The 16,363-nt window shown below is 38.1% G+C and overlaps 1 protein-coding gene across 2 annotated transcripts in view; it reads left to right on the plus strand.

The window, feature by feature from the left end:
• The window catches only part of TESK2 (testis associated actin remodelling kinase 2), a 135,869-nt gene that overhangs the window by 20,987 nt on the left and 98,519 nt on the right, over positions 1-16,363 (plus strand). For both annotated transcript variants that reach the window (XM_047869881.1, XM_047869882.1), the window contains exon 2: positions 7,968-8,277. In XM_047869881.1, the coding sequence (XP_047725837.1) occupies positions 8,056-8,277 (222 nt within the window). In that variant the 5' untranslated portion in view covers positions 7,968-8,055. The remainder of the gene's footprint in view (positions 1-7,967; positions 8,278-16,363) is intronic.

Consider the following 16,363-nt stretch of genomic DNA (forward strand, 5'->3'; position numbering starts at 1 on the left):
TATACTCCTTAGCCTCTGTTGTCAAGATGGGGGTGGAGGGGTGGGTGGGAGTGGAATAATAGTAGCTTTCTACCTAGCTTAATATGCAAATAATTTTTCACGAAATTTAGTTGTTTTTCTGGAAGGGACATATCATGGTGGAAAGTGTTTCAATTTGGAAGTACTGAATTTGAATCCCAAGTTTGTCACTAGTTATTTGAGTTTGATCAAGTCTTTTAATCTCAGTGTCTTAATTTCGTCCTCTTTAAATTGGAGATAATACCTACTTTGCAGAGTTGTCATAAATACTAGAGATAGCGTATGCAAAACACTTGGTAGGAGTGCCTAGGTGGTTTAGTCGTTTGAACGCCTGAGTCAGTTGAACTCAGGTCATGATCTCATGGTTCATGGGTTTGAGCCCCGCATCAGGCTCCGTGTGGTGAGCTTAGAGTCTGGATCCTACTGTGGATTTTGTGTCTCCCTCTCTCTCTGCCCTCCCCGGCTTGTGCTCTCTCTCTCAAAAATAAATAAACATTAAAAAAAATTTTAAACAAAATGAAACAAACAAAAACCCACTTGGTAGAATGCATGGTCCATGGTAAATGGTAACTGCAGTTATTATTTCCAGAAACATTTCAGATGGGAGTATGATCTGTGAGTCCTAGAAAAGTTTCCTTGATTCTCTGGAAAATCATTTGTGGAGTTCCTGCTTTGAAGGATAATATATATAATATTGGATATAGAGTATTTAATTCACTGGCTCATTTACTGGTAGCTTTTACTTTCCCCAAAGTTTTTAATTGTACCTTCTTTGTGAAAAATAAATCAATCCCCAATATAAGTGAAAATTAGCCTTTGAAAAGCAACACTTGCCTATGTAAAAAAGAAAGCAAAAGGTTTGAACTTCCAAGTTTATAAGTGTTGAAATTGAGAATACAGTTACTAAAAAATGATTTGTGTCCTTCCTAGCAACATAATTTTGGCATTTTTGAAAGACTGCTAAAGGCTATTTCCTAGTTTAAAGTACCAAACTGATGTAGCTTTTCTAACACAGTATTTCTCAACGAGGGCACTATTGGCATTTAGGGCAGGACAATTCTTTGTTGTGCAGGAGTGTTCTATGCATTGTAGGACATTTAGCTTTCCTGGCCCCTGCCCACTAAAATGCCAGTAGTGCCCACCCCACACCTTCACCACTGTGACAGTAACTCCTCCCTGACAAGGACCTTCCTCCCCCTAAATTTTCACATGTCCCTAAATGAGAACCACTGGGACTCCAGCTGAAATATTTTTAGTGAAGCAGATCGTACTATCACCAGTTTTCATTTAAGAATTCCAAGTTTGGGGCAGTTGGTTGAACATCCGACTCTTGATTTCAGCTCAGGTCATGATCTCAGGTTCATGAGATTGAGCCCTGTGTTGGGCTCCATGCTAACAACGCAGGACCTAGTTGGGATTCTCCTTCTCCCTCTCTCTGCTCTCCCCTGTTCGCACGCACACTCTCTCTTCCTCTCTCTAAAAAAAATAAAAATTAAAAAGTCTTTAAAAAATAAAAACTTATTATAAAAGGAAATCTTTGTGTTTTAGAATTTCACTAGCATTTAGATATAGAAGAGTTATTCAAATGAATTAATAGCAATTTTTAATCTATTAACAGTATTTAGGGAAACCCTATGATGCCATGTAAGGCAATAAAACTATACATTTATAATAAATAGTAAATTTATTTCATAAATATTTCCATACTAGAATTTTTTTCAAAGAAGTGAACTTCATTGTTAACATTTCCTTTTTATTTTTTAATGTTTATTTATATTTGAAAGAGAGAAAAAGTGAGAGCAGGGGAGGGGCAGAGAGAAAGGAAAACAGAGGATCCAAAGCAGGCTCTGTGCTGACAGCAGATAGTGTCATGCAGGGCTCAAACCCATGAAGCATGAGATCATAACCTGAGCTGAAGTTGGAGGCTCAACCAACTGAGCCACTCAGGTGCCCCGTTAACATTTCCAACACAAATATTCATCTCCTCACCCGGATGGACACCAATTTTGCATTTTTTTCTAGATGAAAGACTTCAAACATGTACCTGTTTTCACATCATAAAGTGGTAGGTTGGGTATCCTAGCTGTGCTGTCTTTAGAAGTAATGTGAGGCTGCCACATTGCCAAGACAGTGTTTTTGGGTGAGAACTCAAGGCAAATTGCCTTTGGGAGGTCAAAGGAGTGCAGTAGTCCCTTGTTAGTGACATTGATAATATTTATTTTTCTCCATTGCCCCAGGCAAACAAGGTGCCATCCTTACTAAATGTGTACACTTTGCAGTTTTTCCCACATTCCCTTGGAAATGATGTACTTTCTGTGAAATGTGGTGGTCCATTTACCATGTGCAGTTCTTCTGATCCTCACACTGTCAGGAACAGCATGAATGGCTCCATCTTGTCCCAGGAAAATGAATTCTTCTTCTTTTTTTTAATATTTAATTTTGAGGGGAGGGGCCTGGGTGGCTCAGTCGGTTAAGTGTCCAACTTTGGCTCAGGTTGTGATCTCACGGTTTGTGGGTTCGAGACCTGCATCGGGCTCTGTGCTGAACAGTTTCTCAGAGCCTGGAGCCCGCTTCAGATTCTGTGTCTCCTCTCTCTGCCCTTCCTCTACTCGTGCTCTGTCTCACTCTGTCTTTCAAAAATAAATAAATTAAAAAAAAAAAAAGAGAGAGGGAGAAAGAATGAGTGGGGGAGGTGCAGAGAGAAAGGGAGACACTGAATCCGAAGCAGGCTCCAAGCTCTGAGCTGTCAGCACAAAGCCCAATGCAGGCCTCGAACTCACAAACTGTGAGATCATAAACTGAGCCAAATTCAGATGCTCAACCGACTAAAATACCCAGGTGCTCTGAAAATTAATTCTTCTTCTTCTTTTTTTTTTTTTTTTTAACATTTATTTGTTTTTGAGAGAGAGTGAGAGAGCGTGAGTGGGGAAGGGGCAGAGAGAAGGGATAGAGAGACAGTCCCGAGCAGGCTCCGCACTGCCAGCATGGAGCCTGATGTGGGGCTCGAACCCACAGACCATGAGATCATGACCTACGCTGTAGTCAAGAGTGCAATGCTCAACTGGCTGAGCCACCCAGGCGCCCCTCAAGTGGTCTGTTTAAAGTGAAACCTGCATTTTTTCAGTCATTGAATCTTTCTAGTAAATGTGAGAGTAATTGCAGTTGTCTTTGTTCCCCAAAATTGTATACTTTCAGGGGTACAATTAGTATAAAAAATATAATATTCCATAAATAAGACTAAGGGAAGTAATTGAGAGGCTGAAAATGTAAAAATCTCACACATTTCAAATAATTTATTTTTTACTTTAAAATTAATCATTTTCAGGGGTGCCTGGGTGACTCGGTTGAGTGTCTGACTTCGGCTCAGGTCATGATCACACAGTTTGCAGATTCAAGCCTTGTGTCAGGCCCCATGCTGACAGCTCAGAACCTGGAGCCTGCTTTGAATTTTGTGTGTGTCTCTCTCTCTGCCCCTCCCCTGCTCTATCTCTCTCTCAAAAATAAAATAAACATTAAAAAAATTTTTTTAATTAATCATTTTCAGACTTAAAAAATAGGATGTGGTTTCATTTGTACTTTTGTTGCCTTTCATGGCTAATTAAAATTTATCAGATTAAATTGAAAGTCACTTGTAGCTTGGTTGATTTCATTTAAAACATGGTCATTTAGGGAGCACTTGGGTGTCTCAGTTAGGTGTCCGAGTTTTGGTTTCTTGTCAGGTCATGATCTCACAGTTCATGAGTTCGAGTCCTACATCAGGCTTTGTGTTGTCAGTGCAGAGCCTGCTTGCAATTCTCTCTCTCTCTCTCTCTCTCTCTCTCTCTCTCTCTCTCTCCTACCCAGTAGTGCAATTGCTGGGTTGTAGGGTAGTTCTATTTTTAATTTTTTGAGCAACCTCCATACTGTTTTCCAGAGTGGCTGCATCAGTTTGCATTCCCACCAGCAGTGCAAAAGAGATCCTCTTTCTCCGCATCCTCACCAACATCTGTTGTTACCTGAGTTGTTAATGTTAGCCATTCTGAATGGTGTGAGGTTGTATCTCACTGTTTTGATGTGATGAGTGATGTTGAGCATTTTTTTATGTGTTGGTTGGCCATCTAGATGTCTTCTATGGAGAAGTGTCTATCCATGTCTTTTGCCCATTTCTTCACTGGATTATTTGTTTTTTGGGTGTTGGCATATAATTTTTCATAATATTCTCTTATAATCCTTTGTATTTCTTGGTGTTGGTGTTGTTTTTATTTCTCCTCCTTCATTCTGATTTTATTCATTTGAGTCCTCTTTCTCTCTCTTATTTTTTTTTTTTTTTTTTTTGATGAGTCTGGCTAAATGCTTATCGATTTTGTTGATCTTTTCGAAGAACCAGGTCCTGGTTTCACTGATCTGTTCTTTTTTTTTTTTCTTTTTTTTTCTTTTTTTTTTTTTAGTTTCTATTTCATTTATTTGTGCTCTCATCTTTATTATTATCTTCCTTCTACTAGCTTTAGGCTTTGTTACTCTTTTTCTAGCTCCTTTAGGTGTAAAGTTAGGTTGTTTATTTGAGATTTTTTTTGTTTCTTGAGGTAGGCCTGCATTATTATAATATTCCCTTTAGAATAGCTTTTGCTGCATCCCAAAGATTTTGGACAGTTGTATTTTCTTTTTCATTTGTCTCCATGTATTTTTATTTTTATTTTTATTTTTATTTTTATTTTTATTTTTTTTCAACGTTTATTTATTTTTGGGACAGAGAGAGACAGAGCATGAATGGGGGAGGGGCAGAGAGAGAGGGAGACACAGAATCGGAAGCAGGCTCCAGGCTCTGAGCCATCAGCCCAGAGCCTGATGCGGGGCTCGAACTCACGGACCGCGAGATCGTGACCTGGCTGAAGTCGGACGCTTAACCGACTGCGCCACCCAGGCGCCCCTCTCCATGTATTTTTAAATTTCTTTGATTTCTCGGTTGACCCATTTATTGTTTACTAGCAAGTTATTTAGCCTCTGTGTATTTGTGTTCTTTCCAGATTTTGTCTTGTGATTGGTTTCTAGTTTCATACTATTATCCTCAGGAAAGATGCGTGATATGATTTTAGTCTTTTTCAATTTGTTGAGACTTGTTTTGTGGTCTAACATGTGATTTGTTCTGGAGAATGTTCCATGTGCACTTGAAAAGAATGTGTATTCCACTGTTTTTGGATGTTCTGAATATATCTATTAGATCCATATGGTGTAACGTGTCATTCAAAGCTATTGTTTCCTTGTTGATTTTCTGTCTGATCTATCTATCGATGTAAGTGGGGTGTTAAAGTCCCCTCCTATTGTATCATTGTCAATTTTTTCCTTTATGTCTGTTAATAATTACTTTATGTATTTATAGTTGTTACATTCTCTTGTTGAAATTTTCCCTTTATCATTATGTAGTGTCCTCCTTTGTTTCTTTTTATCATCTTTTTTTTAAAGTCCCATTTTGTCCATATAAGTATTGCTACCCCAGCTTTCTTTTCACTTCCATTTTTTTGTAACTTAAACAAATATTTTTGAATTAAATTTTAATGATACCACTTAACTACAACTTGCTTCTTTCCCCCTACTTAGTATTGCTTTTGATATACATCTACATTGCTAGATAGAGTTCATTCATTGTAAGTGCTATATATTTCATTGAAAATATTCTACAGTTTCCTATTGTTCTTACAGATTAACTTTGGGTTGTTTCATCCCCCCTCCACACACACACTTATTACAAACAATGCTGAAATAAAATGAATATTCTTGTTCACATCTCTTGTTGTGCAGGAGTTTGTATAAGTATATACCTTTTATTTTTTTAACCTTCTTAAAAAATTGTATTTATTTATTTATTTGAGAGAGAGAGAGAGAGAATGAGCAGGGGAGGGGCAGAGAGAGAGAGGGAGACAGAGGATCCGAAGTGCAAGGCTCAAACTCATGAACCATGAGATCATGACCTGAGCAAAAGTCAGATACTTAACCAACTGAGCCACCCAGGCGCCCCAGCATATACCTTTTAAATAAATACTTTTCCCCTTCCCCATGAACCAAGATACAAAGATATTTGCTTTTCAGAATAAAAATATCAAAAATTTCAGCCTAGGGGCACCTGACTCGCTCATTTGGTTGAGCAGTCAACTCTTGATCTCAGCTCAGGTCTTGATCTCAGGATCATGAGTTCAAGCCCTGTGTTGGGCTCCACGCTGGGCATGGAGCCTACTTGAAAAAAAAAAAAAAAGAAAGAAAAAAGAAAAATTTCAGCCTATTGTGCTATTTTGAAACTTGTAACAGCTGCAACCAAACCAGTTTAGTTGGTATTAGGTGTTCCTTACCTCCTCTCAGACCTATTGAGCTGCAATGAGCAATTCTGTCTTCCAAGTCTTAGTATATAGACAATAGAATCTGCTACCCACCAGAAAAATTGAGGGCATTGTGGAAGTTAATAATGTATTTCATTCAAAATGAAATATATCTAAAAAAATTAAAAGTCAGTAGATAGTAAGGCAGTCAGGTTGTTCAGTAATTTCACAAGCAACTATGTTTTATGTAGTTTTAACTTCAGTATTTTGTACTTTCTTTTTTTTTTTTAATTTTAATGTTTACTTTTATTTTTGAGAGAGAGCGCGCACAAGCAGGGAGAACAGAGAGACTGGGAGACAGAAACAGGCTGTAGGCTCTGAACTGTCAACATGGAGCCTGACATGGGGCTTGAACTCACGAACCGTGAGATTATGACCTGAGCTGAAGTTGGAAACTTAACCAACTGAGCCACCTAGGTGCCCCATTGTATTTTATTTTTCTAAAGTGAAGTTTATTTTTCCCCATCTTTTCTATCTCTGTCCACATTACAGTCACCCTTGTCTTTCTCCGCACTCAAGTACTGATCCCCTTTTCTAAAGTTTATTTTTTTTTTATTTTTATTTTTATTTTTTTTTAAATTTTTTTTTCAACATTTATTTATTTTTGGGACGGAGAGAGACAGAGCATGAGCGGGGGAGGGGCAGAGAGAGAGGGAGACACAGAATCGGAAACAGGCTCCAGGCTCTGAGCCATCAGCCCAGAGCCTGACGCGGGGCTCGAACTCACGGACCGCGAGATCGTGACCTGGCTGAAGTCGGACGCTTAACCGACTGCGCCACCCAGGCGCCCCTAAAGTTTATTTTTTTAATGTTTATTTATTTTTGAGAGAGAGACAGAGACAGAGACAGAGAGACAGAGTTTGAGCAGGGGAGGGGCAGCGATAGGGAGTCACAGAATCTGAAGCAGGCTCCTGGCTCTGAGCTGTCAGCATAGAGCCCCATGCAGGGCTCAGACTCACAAACTGTGAGATTATGACCAGAGCCAAAGTTGGACACTTAACCTACTGAGCCACCCAGGCGCCCCAAGAACATACTAATTCTTATATCATGGATTATTATTATTATTTAAATGTTTATTTATTTCTGAGAGAGAGAGAGAGAGCATGAGTATAGGTAAGGGGCAGGGAGAGAGGGAGACAGAGAATCCCAAGCAGAGTCCAGGTTGTCAGCACAGAGCCTGATGCAGGCTTGAACTCATGAACTATAAGATCATGACTGAGCCAAAACGAAGAGTCGGATGCTTAACCAACTGAGTCACACAGGCTCCCCTATCATGGATTATTTGAGAATGAAATGATGACCTATGTACAGCTTTTATACTATGATTCCTAGAATGGGTGCTCAATGAATGATAGATATTATTGTTATTTTGTTTTTTAGAATGCAGTTGATATTTATTATAGTCTACTCTAAAGACTGACTACATTTTGGGCTTTAAATATATCAGTATTTTTGAAGGTAAAGGTATAAAGTATTTTTTAGATCTGAAAATCAGGACCTAGAATGTGAAAGAGGAAATATTTTTACATTGATAATTCATTGGTTTGCATGTATTTATTCATTAATGGTTTTAATGAAATATCTTTCCGATATCTCTTTTAGCATCAAACCGGAAGAGAAGTAAAACTCAACAAAATCGTATTATGTGTGGAGTTCCTTCTTAAAAGAAGAAAAAGTGATTATTGAGACTATGGATCGGAGCAAACGGAATTCAATTGCAGGCTTTCCTCCACGTGTGGAGCGTCTTGAAGATCTTGAAGGAGGTGGTGGGGGAGATGGGAACATGACCCAGGTGGGAAGAGTTTGGCCATCTTCATATCGAGCTCTTATAAGTGCCTTTTCTAGACTGACGCGTTTAGATGACTTCACCTGTGAAAAAATAGGGTCTGGCTTCTTCTCTGAAGTGTTCAAGGTGAGTGATGCCTCTGCTTTTCTCATAGTGTCTTGTTGATAATCAGCTTTACTACAGAGTTGATAATTGTGTTTAATTATGACATATCCTTTGCCTAGTTGAGGTGAGGGTGCTGTGCATCTTGATCAGTGTTCTAAATTTTCCTCTCCTCCGGCTTTGGGACTGTTGGTGGCCATGGGCTTGGCCAGTGCTATGTGTGCTTTTGCTGGTCCATGTGTGACACCATGACCCTGGCCAGTATACTGGGTCTCACTTGGGGTCTGCTACCAGATGCACTCAACATGCAGGAGAATGCAGGAGGGTTCTGGGGATGCCTGAGCCAGCCAGCAGTTTGGAGTTACTTTGAAGATGGAAATTCATGTGATTTACATCATATCTGCTCCTTCCATTTATGCCTGGGAGGCCTGACCTGCCCCTTTTCCATCAGCGCCTCGAGTCAGAACCTGGATATTTTTGTATTTACTTGGTGGTGCCCAATCACTGCCTCAGACACTTTGGAGATGGAGGGGATGACTGGGAGAATTTTACCATTGGGAGTTGTACATAATAGTTGTTTATATCCTATTTTTTCCTCTTTCCATCTCTCCAGAGACATTTATCAAGGCCCTTATTTTGATCAAAAAAATAAATTAATTAAAAAAATAAACTGTCCTCTCACACTTCTAGGCTATTTTATTTTAATTATAAAAATAATACATGCTGATCAAAAATTCAAATAATATAGGAGTATCTTCCACTCCCCCTCCCTATATATATATCTCTCTCTAATAATAAGCATTATTAACAATTTGGTATGTATACTTCTGGATCCTTTTCTGTGCTTATACATATATTATACACAGACATCTTATATACATATATAAAAATTTATATATAAATGTAAGAAAATACACATATATACCCACTCATATAGTTTTTATTTGGTTATTTTTTAATAAAGTTGAGCCCTTAATGCTTCCAAGTATTCGTATTTCCCAAGTTCACTTACTCTCCCAGAACATTATTTCATACTTTTTTTCTCTCATCAAAACCTCAGTACTTCTTTTCAGTGATGAGCTTGCTTCCTAATTCACTGAGAAAACTGAAGCAAGCTGGAGAACTTCCACAGCCTCCTATCACCACAAATACCTACTAATCCAGTATCTTTACCCACTTACTCAGTCTTTATACCTGTCACTATGGATGAACTACCCATGTTCCAATTTAAGCCATATTTCAAGTTCCAGGTGTTTTTTTTTTTTATTTTAATGTTTATTATTTTTGAGAGAGAGAGAGAGCGTGAGCAGGGGAGTGGCAGAGAGAGAGGGAGACACAGAATCTGAAGCAGGCTCCAGGCTCCAAGCTGTCAGCACAGAGCCCGATGCAGGGCTCGAACGAACAAAACTCAAGATCATGATCTGAGCCGAAGTTGGACTCTTAACTGACTGAGCCACCCAGGACCCCCCCTTTGCCCATTAAAAAAAAACCAAAAACTAATTCCACTATACTTAATATACAGTGTATATTAGTTTCATGTATACAATGGTGATTCAACAATTCTGTACATTACTCAGTGCTCATCATGATAAGTGTACTCTCTCTCTCTCTCTCTCTCTTTTTTTAATGTTTCATTTTTGAGAGATAGAGACAGAGCGCAAATGAGGAAGGGGCAAAGAGAGGGAGACACAGAATCCAAAGTAGGCTCCAGGCTCTGAGCTGTCAGCACAGAGACTGATGCAGGGCCAGAACCCACGAACCATGAGATCATGACCTGAGCCGAAGTTGGATGCTTAACCGACTGAGCCACCCAGGCACCCCATGATAAGTGAACTCTTTATCCCCTTCGCCTATTTGATCAATCTCCCAGCCCACCTCCCCTCTGGTAACCATCATTTTGTTCTCTACAGTTAAGGGTCTGTTTTTTGGTTTGTCTCTTTTTTTCCTTTGTCCATTTATTTTGTTTCTTAAATTCCACATATAGGTGAAATCTTATGGTATTTGTCTCTTTATCTGACTAACCTATTTCACTTAGCATTACATCCTCTAGATTCATCCATGGTGTTGCAAATGGCAAGATTTTATTCTTTTTTTATGGCTGAATAATATTCTGTTGTATATAAATATACCACATCTTTTTTATCCATTCATCTAATGATGGACACGGGTTGCTTCCATATTTTGGTTATTATAAATACTGCTTCAATAAACATAGGAGTGCATATATTTTTTCAAATTAGTATCTTTGTATTCTTGGTGTGAATACTTAGTAGCAGAATTACTGGATCATATGGTAGTTGTATTTTTAATTTTTTGAGGAACATCCATATGTTTTCCACAGTAGCTGTACCAGTTTGCATTTAAAAAAAAATTTTTTTTTAACGTTTATTTATTTTTGAGACAGAGAGAGACAGCATGAACGGGGAGGGTCAGAGAGAGGGAGACACAGAATCTGAAACAGGCTCCAGGCTCTGAGCTGTCAGCACAGAGCCCGATGCGGGGCTCAAACTCACGGACCGTGAGATCATGACCGGAGCCGAAGTCGGCCGCTTAACCAGCCACTTAACCAAGCCATCCAGGCGCCCCCCAGTTTGCATTTTGACCAACAGTGCATGACGGTTCTTTTTTCTCTATATCCTCCCTAACACTTGTTTCTTGTGCTTTAATTTTAGCCATTCTGACAGTTGTGAGGTGCTATCTCACTGTGGTTTTGATTTGCATTTCCCTGATTAGTGATGCTGATCATCTTTTCATGTGTCTGTTGGCAGTTCCTTTGCCCATTTTTGAATTGGGTTGCATTTGTATGTATGTATATGAGTTGAAAATATTTTCTCCTATAGATGGTCTTTTAACTCTCTTGATTGTGTCCTTTGATATATACAAGTTTTAAATTATGATTAAGTCCAGTTTATCTATTTTTTCTTGGGTTGCTTGTGCTTTTTGGTGTGATATCCAAGAAATTATTGCCAAATACAATATCATGAAGATTTTCCCCAGTGTTTTCCTGTAAGAGTTTTATAGATTTAGGTCTTTGCATTTAGGTCTTTGATCCACTCAAGTTAACTTTTGTATATGGTGTAATGTAAATAGTAATGTGTTTTTAATTTTAAATTCCAGTTGTTCATTACTGGTGTATATGAATGTGACTGACTTTTTTTTTTTTTTATGAAATTTATTGACAAATTGGTTTCCATACAACACCCAGTGCTCATCCCAAAAGGTGCCCTCCTCAATACCCATCACCCACCCTCTCCTCCCTCCCACCCCCCATCAACCCTCAGTTTGTTCTCAGTTTTTAAGTCTCTTATGCTTTGGCTCTCTCCCATTCTAACCTCTTTTTTTTTTTTTCCTTCCCCTCCCCCATGGGTTCCTGTGAAGTTTCTCAGGATCCACATAAGAGTGAAACCATATGGTATCTGTCTTTCTCTGTATGGCTTATTTCACTTAGCATCACACTCTCCAGTTCCATCCACGTTGCTACAAAGGGCCATATTTCATTTTTTCTCATTGCCACGTAATATTCCATTGTGTATATAAACCACAATTTCTTTATCCATTCATCAGTTGATGGACATTTAGGCTCTTTCCATAATTTGGCTATTGTTGAGAGTGCTGCTATGAACATTGGGGTACAAGTGGCCCTATGCATCAGTGCTCCTGTATCCCTTGGATAAATTCCTAGCAGTGCTATTGCTGGGTCATAGGGTAGGTCTATTTTTAATTTTCTGAGGAACCTCCACACTGCTTTCCAGAGCGGCTGCACCAATTTGCATTCCCACCAACAGTGCAAGAGGGTTCCCGTTTCTCCACATCCTCTCCAGCATCTATAGTCTCCTGATTTGTTCATTTTGGCCACTCTGACTGGCGTGAGGTGATACCTGAGTGTGGTTTTGATTTGTATTTCCCTGATAAGGAGCGACGCTGAACATCTTTTCATGTGCCTGTTGGCCATCCGGATGTCTTCTTTAGAGAAGTGTCTATTCATGTTTTCTGCCCATTTCTTCACTGGGTTATTTGTTTTTTGGGCGTGGAGTTTGGTGAGCTCTTTATAGATTTTGGATACTAGCCCTTTGTCCGATATGTCATTTGCGAATATCTTTTCCCATTCCGTTGGTTGCCTTTTAGTTTTGTTGGTTGTTTCCTTTGCTGTGCAGAAGCTTTTTATCTTCATAAGGTCCCAGTAATTCACTTTTGCTTTTAATTCCCTTGCCTTTGGGGATGTGTCGAGTAAGAGATTGCTACGGCAGAGGTCAGAGAGGTCTTTTCCTGCTTTCTCCTCTAAGGTTTTGATGGTTTCCTGTCTCACATTCAGGTCCTTTATCCATTTTGAGTTTATTTTTGTGAATGGTGTGAGAAAGTGGTCTAGTTTCAACCTTCTGCATGTTGCTGTCCAGTTCTCCCAGCACCATTTGTTAAAGAGGCTGTCTTTTTTCCATTGGATGTTCTTTCCTGCTTTGTCAAAGATGAGTTGGCCATACGTTTGTGGGTCTAGTTCTGGGGTTTCTATTCTATTCCATTGGTCTATGTGTCTGTTTTGGTGCCAATAGCATGCTGTCTTGATGATGACAGCTTTGTAGTAGAGGCTAAAGTCTGGGATTGTGATGCCTCCTGCTTTGGTCTTCTTCTTCAAAATTCCTTTGGCTATTCGGGGCCTTTTGTGGTTCCATATGAATTTTAGGATTGCTTGTTCTAGTTTCGAGAAGAATGCTGGTGCAATTTTGATTGGGATTGCATTGAATGTGTAGATAGCTTTGGGTAGTATTGACATTTTGACAATATTTATTTTTCCAATCCATGAGCAGGGAATTAATTTCTAATGATTATCAGAGAAAATGATGTACATGATGTCTACCTTTTAGAATATACTTAGATTTTGTTTTGACCTAATACATGATCTTTTTTTTTTTTTTTTTTTTTTTTGGCCAATGTGTTTGAAACAAGTATTAATTCTCTGTTTTATGTGTTTGTTTGCATAAAGTTCTATATGTGTCTTTTCATTTCTATCTTCTATCTTATTTAGAAATTCTCTATATTTCCATGTTACAAATAAAATTATCATTTTTTAATCTTATGATTTTACTACTTATATTTAAATATTTGATCTATCTGGAATTCATCATTCAGTTGTACCAGCAATATTTATTATGTATTTAATATTTTTCTCACTGATTGGAAAATTTGCTGAATTTTCCTAAGTATTTTGGTATGTTTCAAGGTCTGTTTTCTCTGTTTAATCTGTTGCCTTGATTTGTCTGTTCCTATACTAGTACACACTGTTATAATAACTTAATCATTGCAACTTTATTTTAATATCTGGTTAGTCTAGTTCTCTATCATTATTCTTCCTTTTCAGAATTGTCTTGGTGTTTCTTCCTTATTTTTTATGTGAGATTTATCTATTTTTAAAACTTTTTTATTTTAATTAGGCTCCAAATCCAGTATGGGGCTTAAAATCACAACCCTGGGATCAAGAGTTGCATGCTTTACTGCCTGAGCCAGCCAGGCACCCCTTTAGGTGACTTTTAGAATCAATCAGCTTGTCAGTTTCCTAAAGCATTCTATTGCCATTTTTATTGAGGTTAGAGAGAATTTATAGATTTAGGGAGAATTAATGTCTTTATGGTATTGAATCTTTTATGTAAGTACATTCCATACCTTTATTTTGTATCTCTTCAAGTATTTTGTGCCCCTTGGTAGACATCAGAAATTTTTTAGCTTGCACATTTTCTGCAACGTTTATTCTTAGTTTTTTCTCTTTTCTATTGCAATTGTAAATTGGAGCTCTCCTTCCATTATATCTTCTGTTTGTTGTTTGCATATGAGGACTACCAAATTTTGCATATTAATTTTGATGCAGCCAACATACTGAATTAAAAACAATTTTTTTAAATGCTTATTCATTTTTGAGACACAGAGACAGAGCACAAGTGGGGGAGGGGCAGAAGGAGAGGGAGACACAGAATCCAAAGCAGGCTCCAGGCTCTGAGCTGTCAGCACAGAGTCCAACACGGGGCTTGAACTCATGAACTATGAGATCATGACCTGAGTGGTAACCAACTGAGCCACCTAGGCTCCCCTAACATACTGAATTATTAATGTTTGTGATAGATTTTCAGTTGACTTGTTTTGGTTTTCCAGGTTTATAATCATGTCAGCTATAAATGATGATTATGTTTATTTATTTCTTATTTTTATACCTCACTTTTTCTCAACCAACTGCAATGACTAATACTTCCTAAAATATTAATAGTGATATTTGTCATCTTTGTTTTGTTCCTGACTTTAATGGGAATGCTTGTAGTGTTTCCTAATTAATATGATATGGAGGCTGAAATAAATATATTTTATTCTATTAGATCTTTAAAATATTAACAAAAATCTATTTTCTTAAGAATTATTTTTATGAGGAATGGATGTTGAATTTTACCACATGTCTTCTCAGAATCTATGGTATGATGGTTACTTTTACGTGTCAACTTGACAGGGCCACCAAGTACCCAGATATTTGGTTAAACATTATTCTGGGTGTGTCTGTGAGAGTGTTTTTGGATGAGATTAACATTTGAATCAGTAGATGTAAGTAAAATAGATTGCCCTCCCTAATGTGGGTGGCCCTCATCGAAACATTTGAAGATCTGAATAGAATAAAAAGGCTGACCTTCTTATAATTAAGAGGGGAATCCTTCCTGCCTGACTGCTTGAGTTGGGACATTGGTCTTTTTCTGCTTTTGGATTGGAACCGAAATATTTTTGGGCCTTGAGACTGCCAGCTTTTGGATTGGAACTTATATTGTTGGCCCTCCTGGATCTCAGGCCTTCGGACTTGGACTGGAACTATACCATTGTCTCTCCTGGGTCTCCAGCTTGCTGACTGCAGATCTTGGAACTTCTCAGCTTCCGTTATCATGTGAGCCAATTCTTAATAATAAATCTCTTTCTCTCTGTATATATCCTATTAGTTCTGTTCCTCTGGAGAACTCTAATACATATGGTGATAAAACTATTTTTTTCTTTTGATCTCTTAGTAAAGTGAGTTGTATTGGTAGGTCTTCTAATAGTGAGCCATCCTTGCATTCCTGGTATATTATTCTTTCATGTGCTGCTAGCTTCTTTTTGCTGGGGGTTTTTGCCTTGATATTTGTGAGACTTGTCTGTGGTTTTCTCTTTCATGCTTTTGTTATTAGTTTTGGTAGCAATGTTATTCTTACCTCAAAAAAAATTATTTTGAAGTCTTTTCCCCCCTATGCTTTGGAACAGTTGAAATAGTTTTGGAATTACTCCTTAAGAATTCATTAATATAGAATTCTCCTGTGCAATGTTTGGTCAGGTACTTTGATACTTTTCCTTTTCTTCTGGGGTAATTGGTCTATTTAGATTTTTGTTTCTTCTGGGTCAATTTTGGTAAATTATATTTTACTAAAAAGTTATTATTTCTTATAGGGTTTCTAATATACTTGCATAGAAATGAGTAAATTTTGATTTAAATCTTTTGTTTGTTTAAGTAACTTTTAGATTAGTTGCAACTCTTGGAGTATAGACCCTACACTCTTTGGTTTGTTGGTCCTTTTTCATGGATTTTCATTTCTCCTGTGATTTATAATTTTTTTATTGAAAATCTGTTTTCAGTGGGAGACGATTTCCCCTGGAGTTCTTTTTTTTAAAAAAAGGATTTCTTTTCTTTTTTTTTTTTAATGTTTATTTATTTATTTTGAGAGAAAAAGAGAGAGACAGCATGAGGAGGGGAGGGGCAGACAGAGAGGAGGAGAGAATCCCAAGCAGGCTTCTTGCAGTCAGCACAGAGCCAGACCTGGGGCTCGAACTCACAAACCATGAGATCATGACCTGAGCTGAAATCCAGAGTCAGATACTTAACCTACTGAGCCACCCAGGTGCCCCTCCCTTGGAGCTCGTGTGTGTGTATGTGTGTGTGTGTTTTAATGTTTATTTATTTTTAAGAAAGAGAGAAACAGTACAAGTAGGGGAGGGGCAGAGAGAGACACACAGAATCTGAAGCAGGCTTCAAGCTCCAAACTCCAATCTCCAAGCTGTCAGCACAGAGCCCGATGTGGGGCTTGAACTCAGGAACTGAGAGATCATGACATGAGCTGAA

Source organism: Prionailurus viverrinus, chromosome C1 (assembly GCF_022837055.1).
Source record: "Prionailurus viverrinus isolate Anna chromosome C1, UM_Priviv_1.0, whole genome shotgun sequence".
NCBI classification, from domain to species: domain Eukaryota; kingdom Metazoa; phylum Chordata; class Mammalia; order Carnivora; family Felidae; genus Prionailurus; species Prionailurus viverrinus.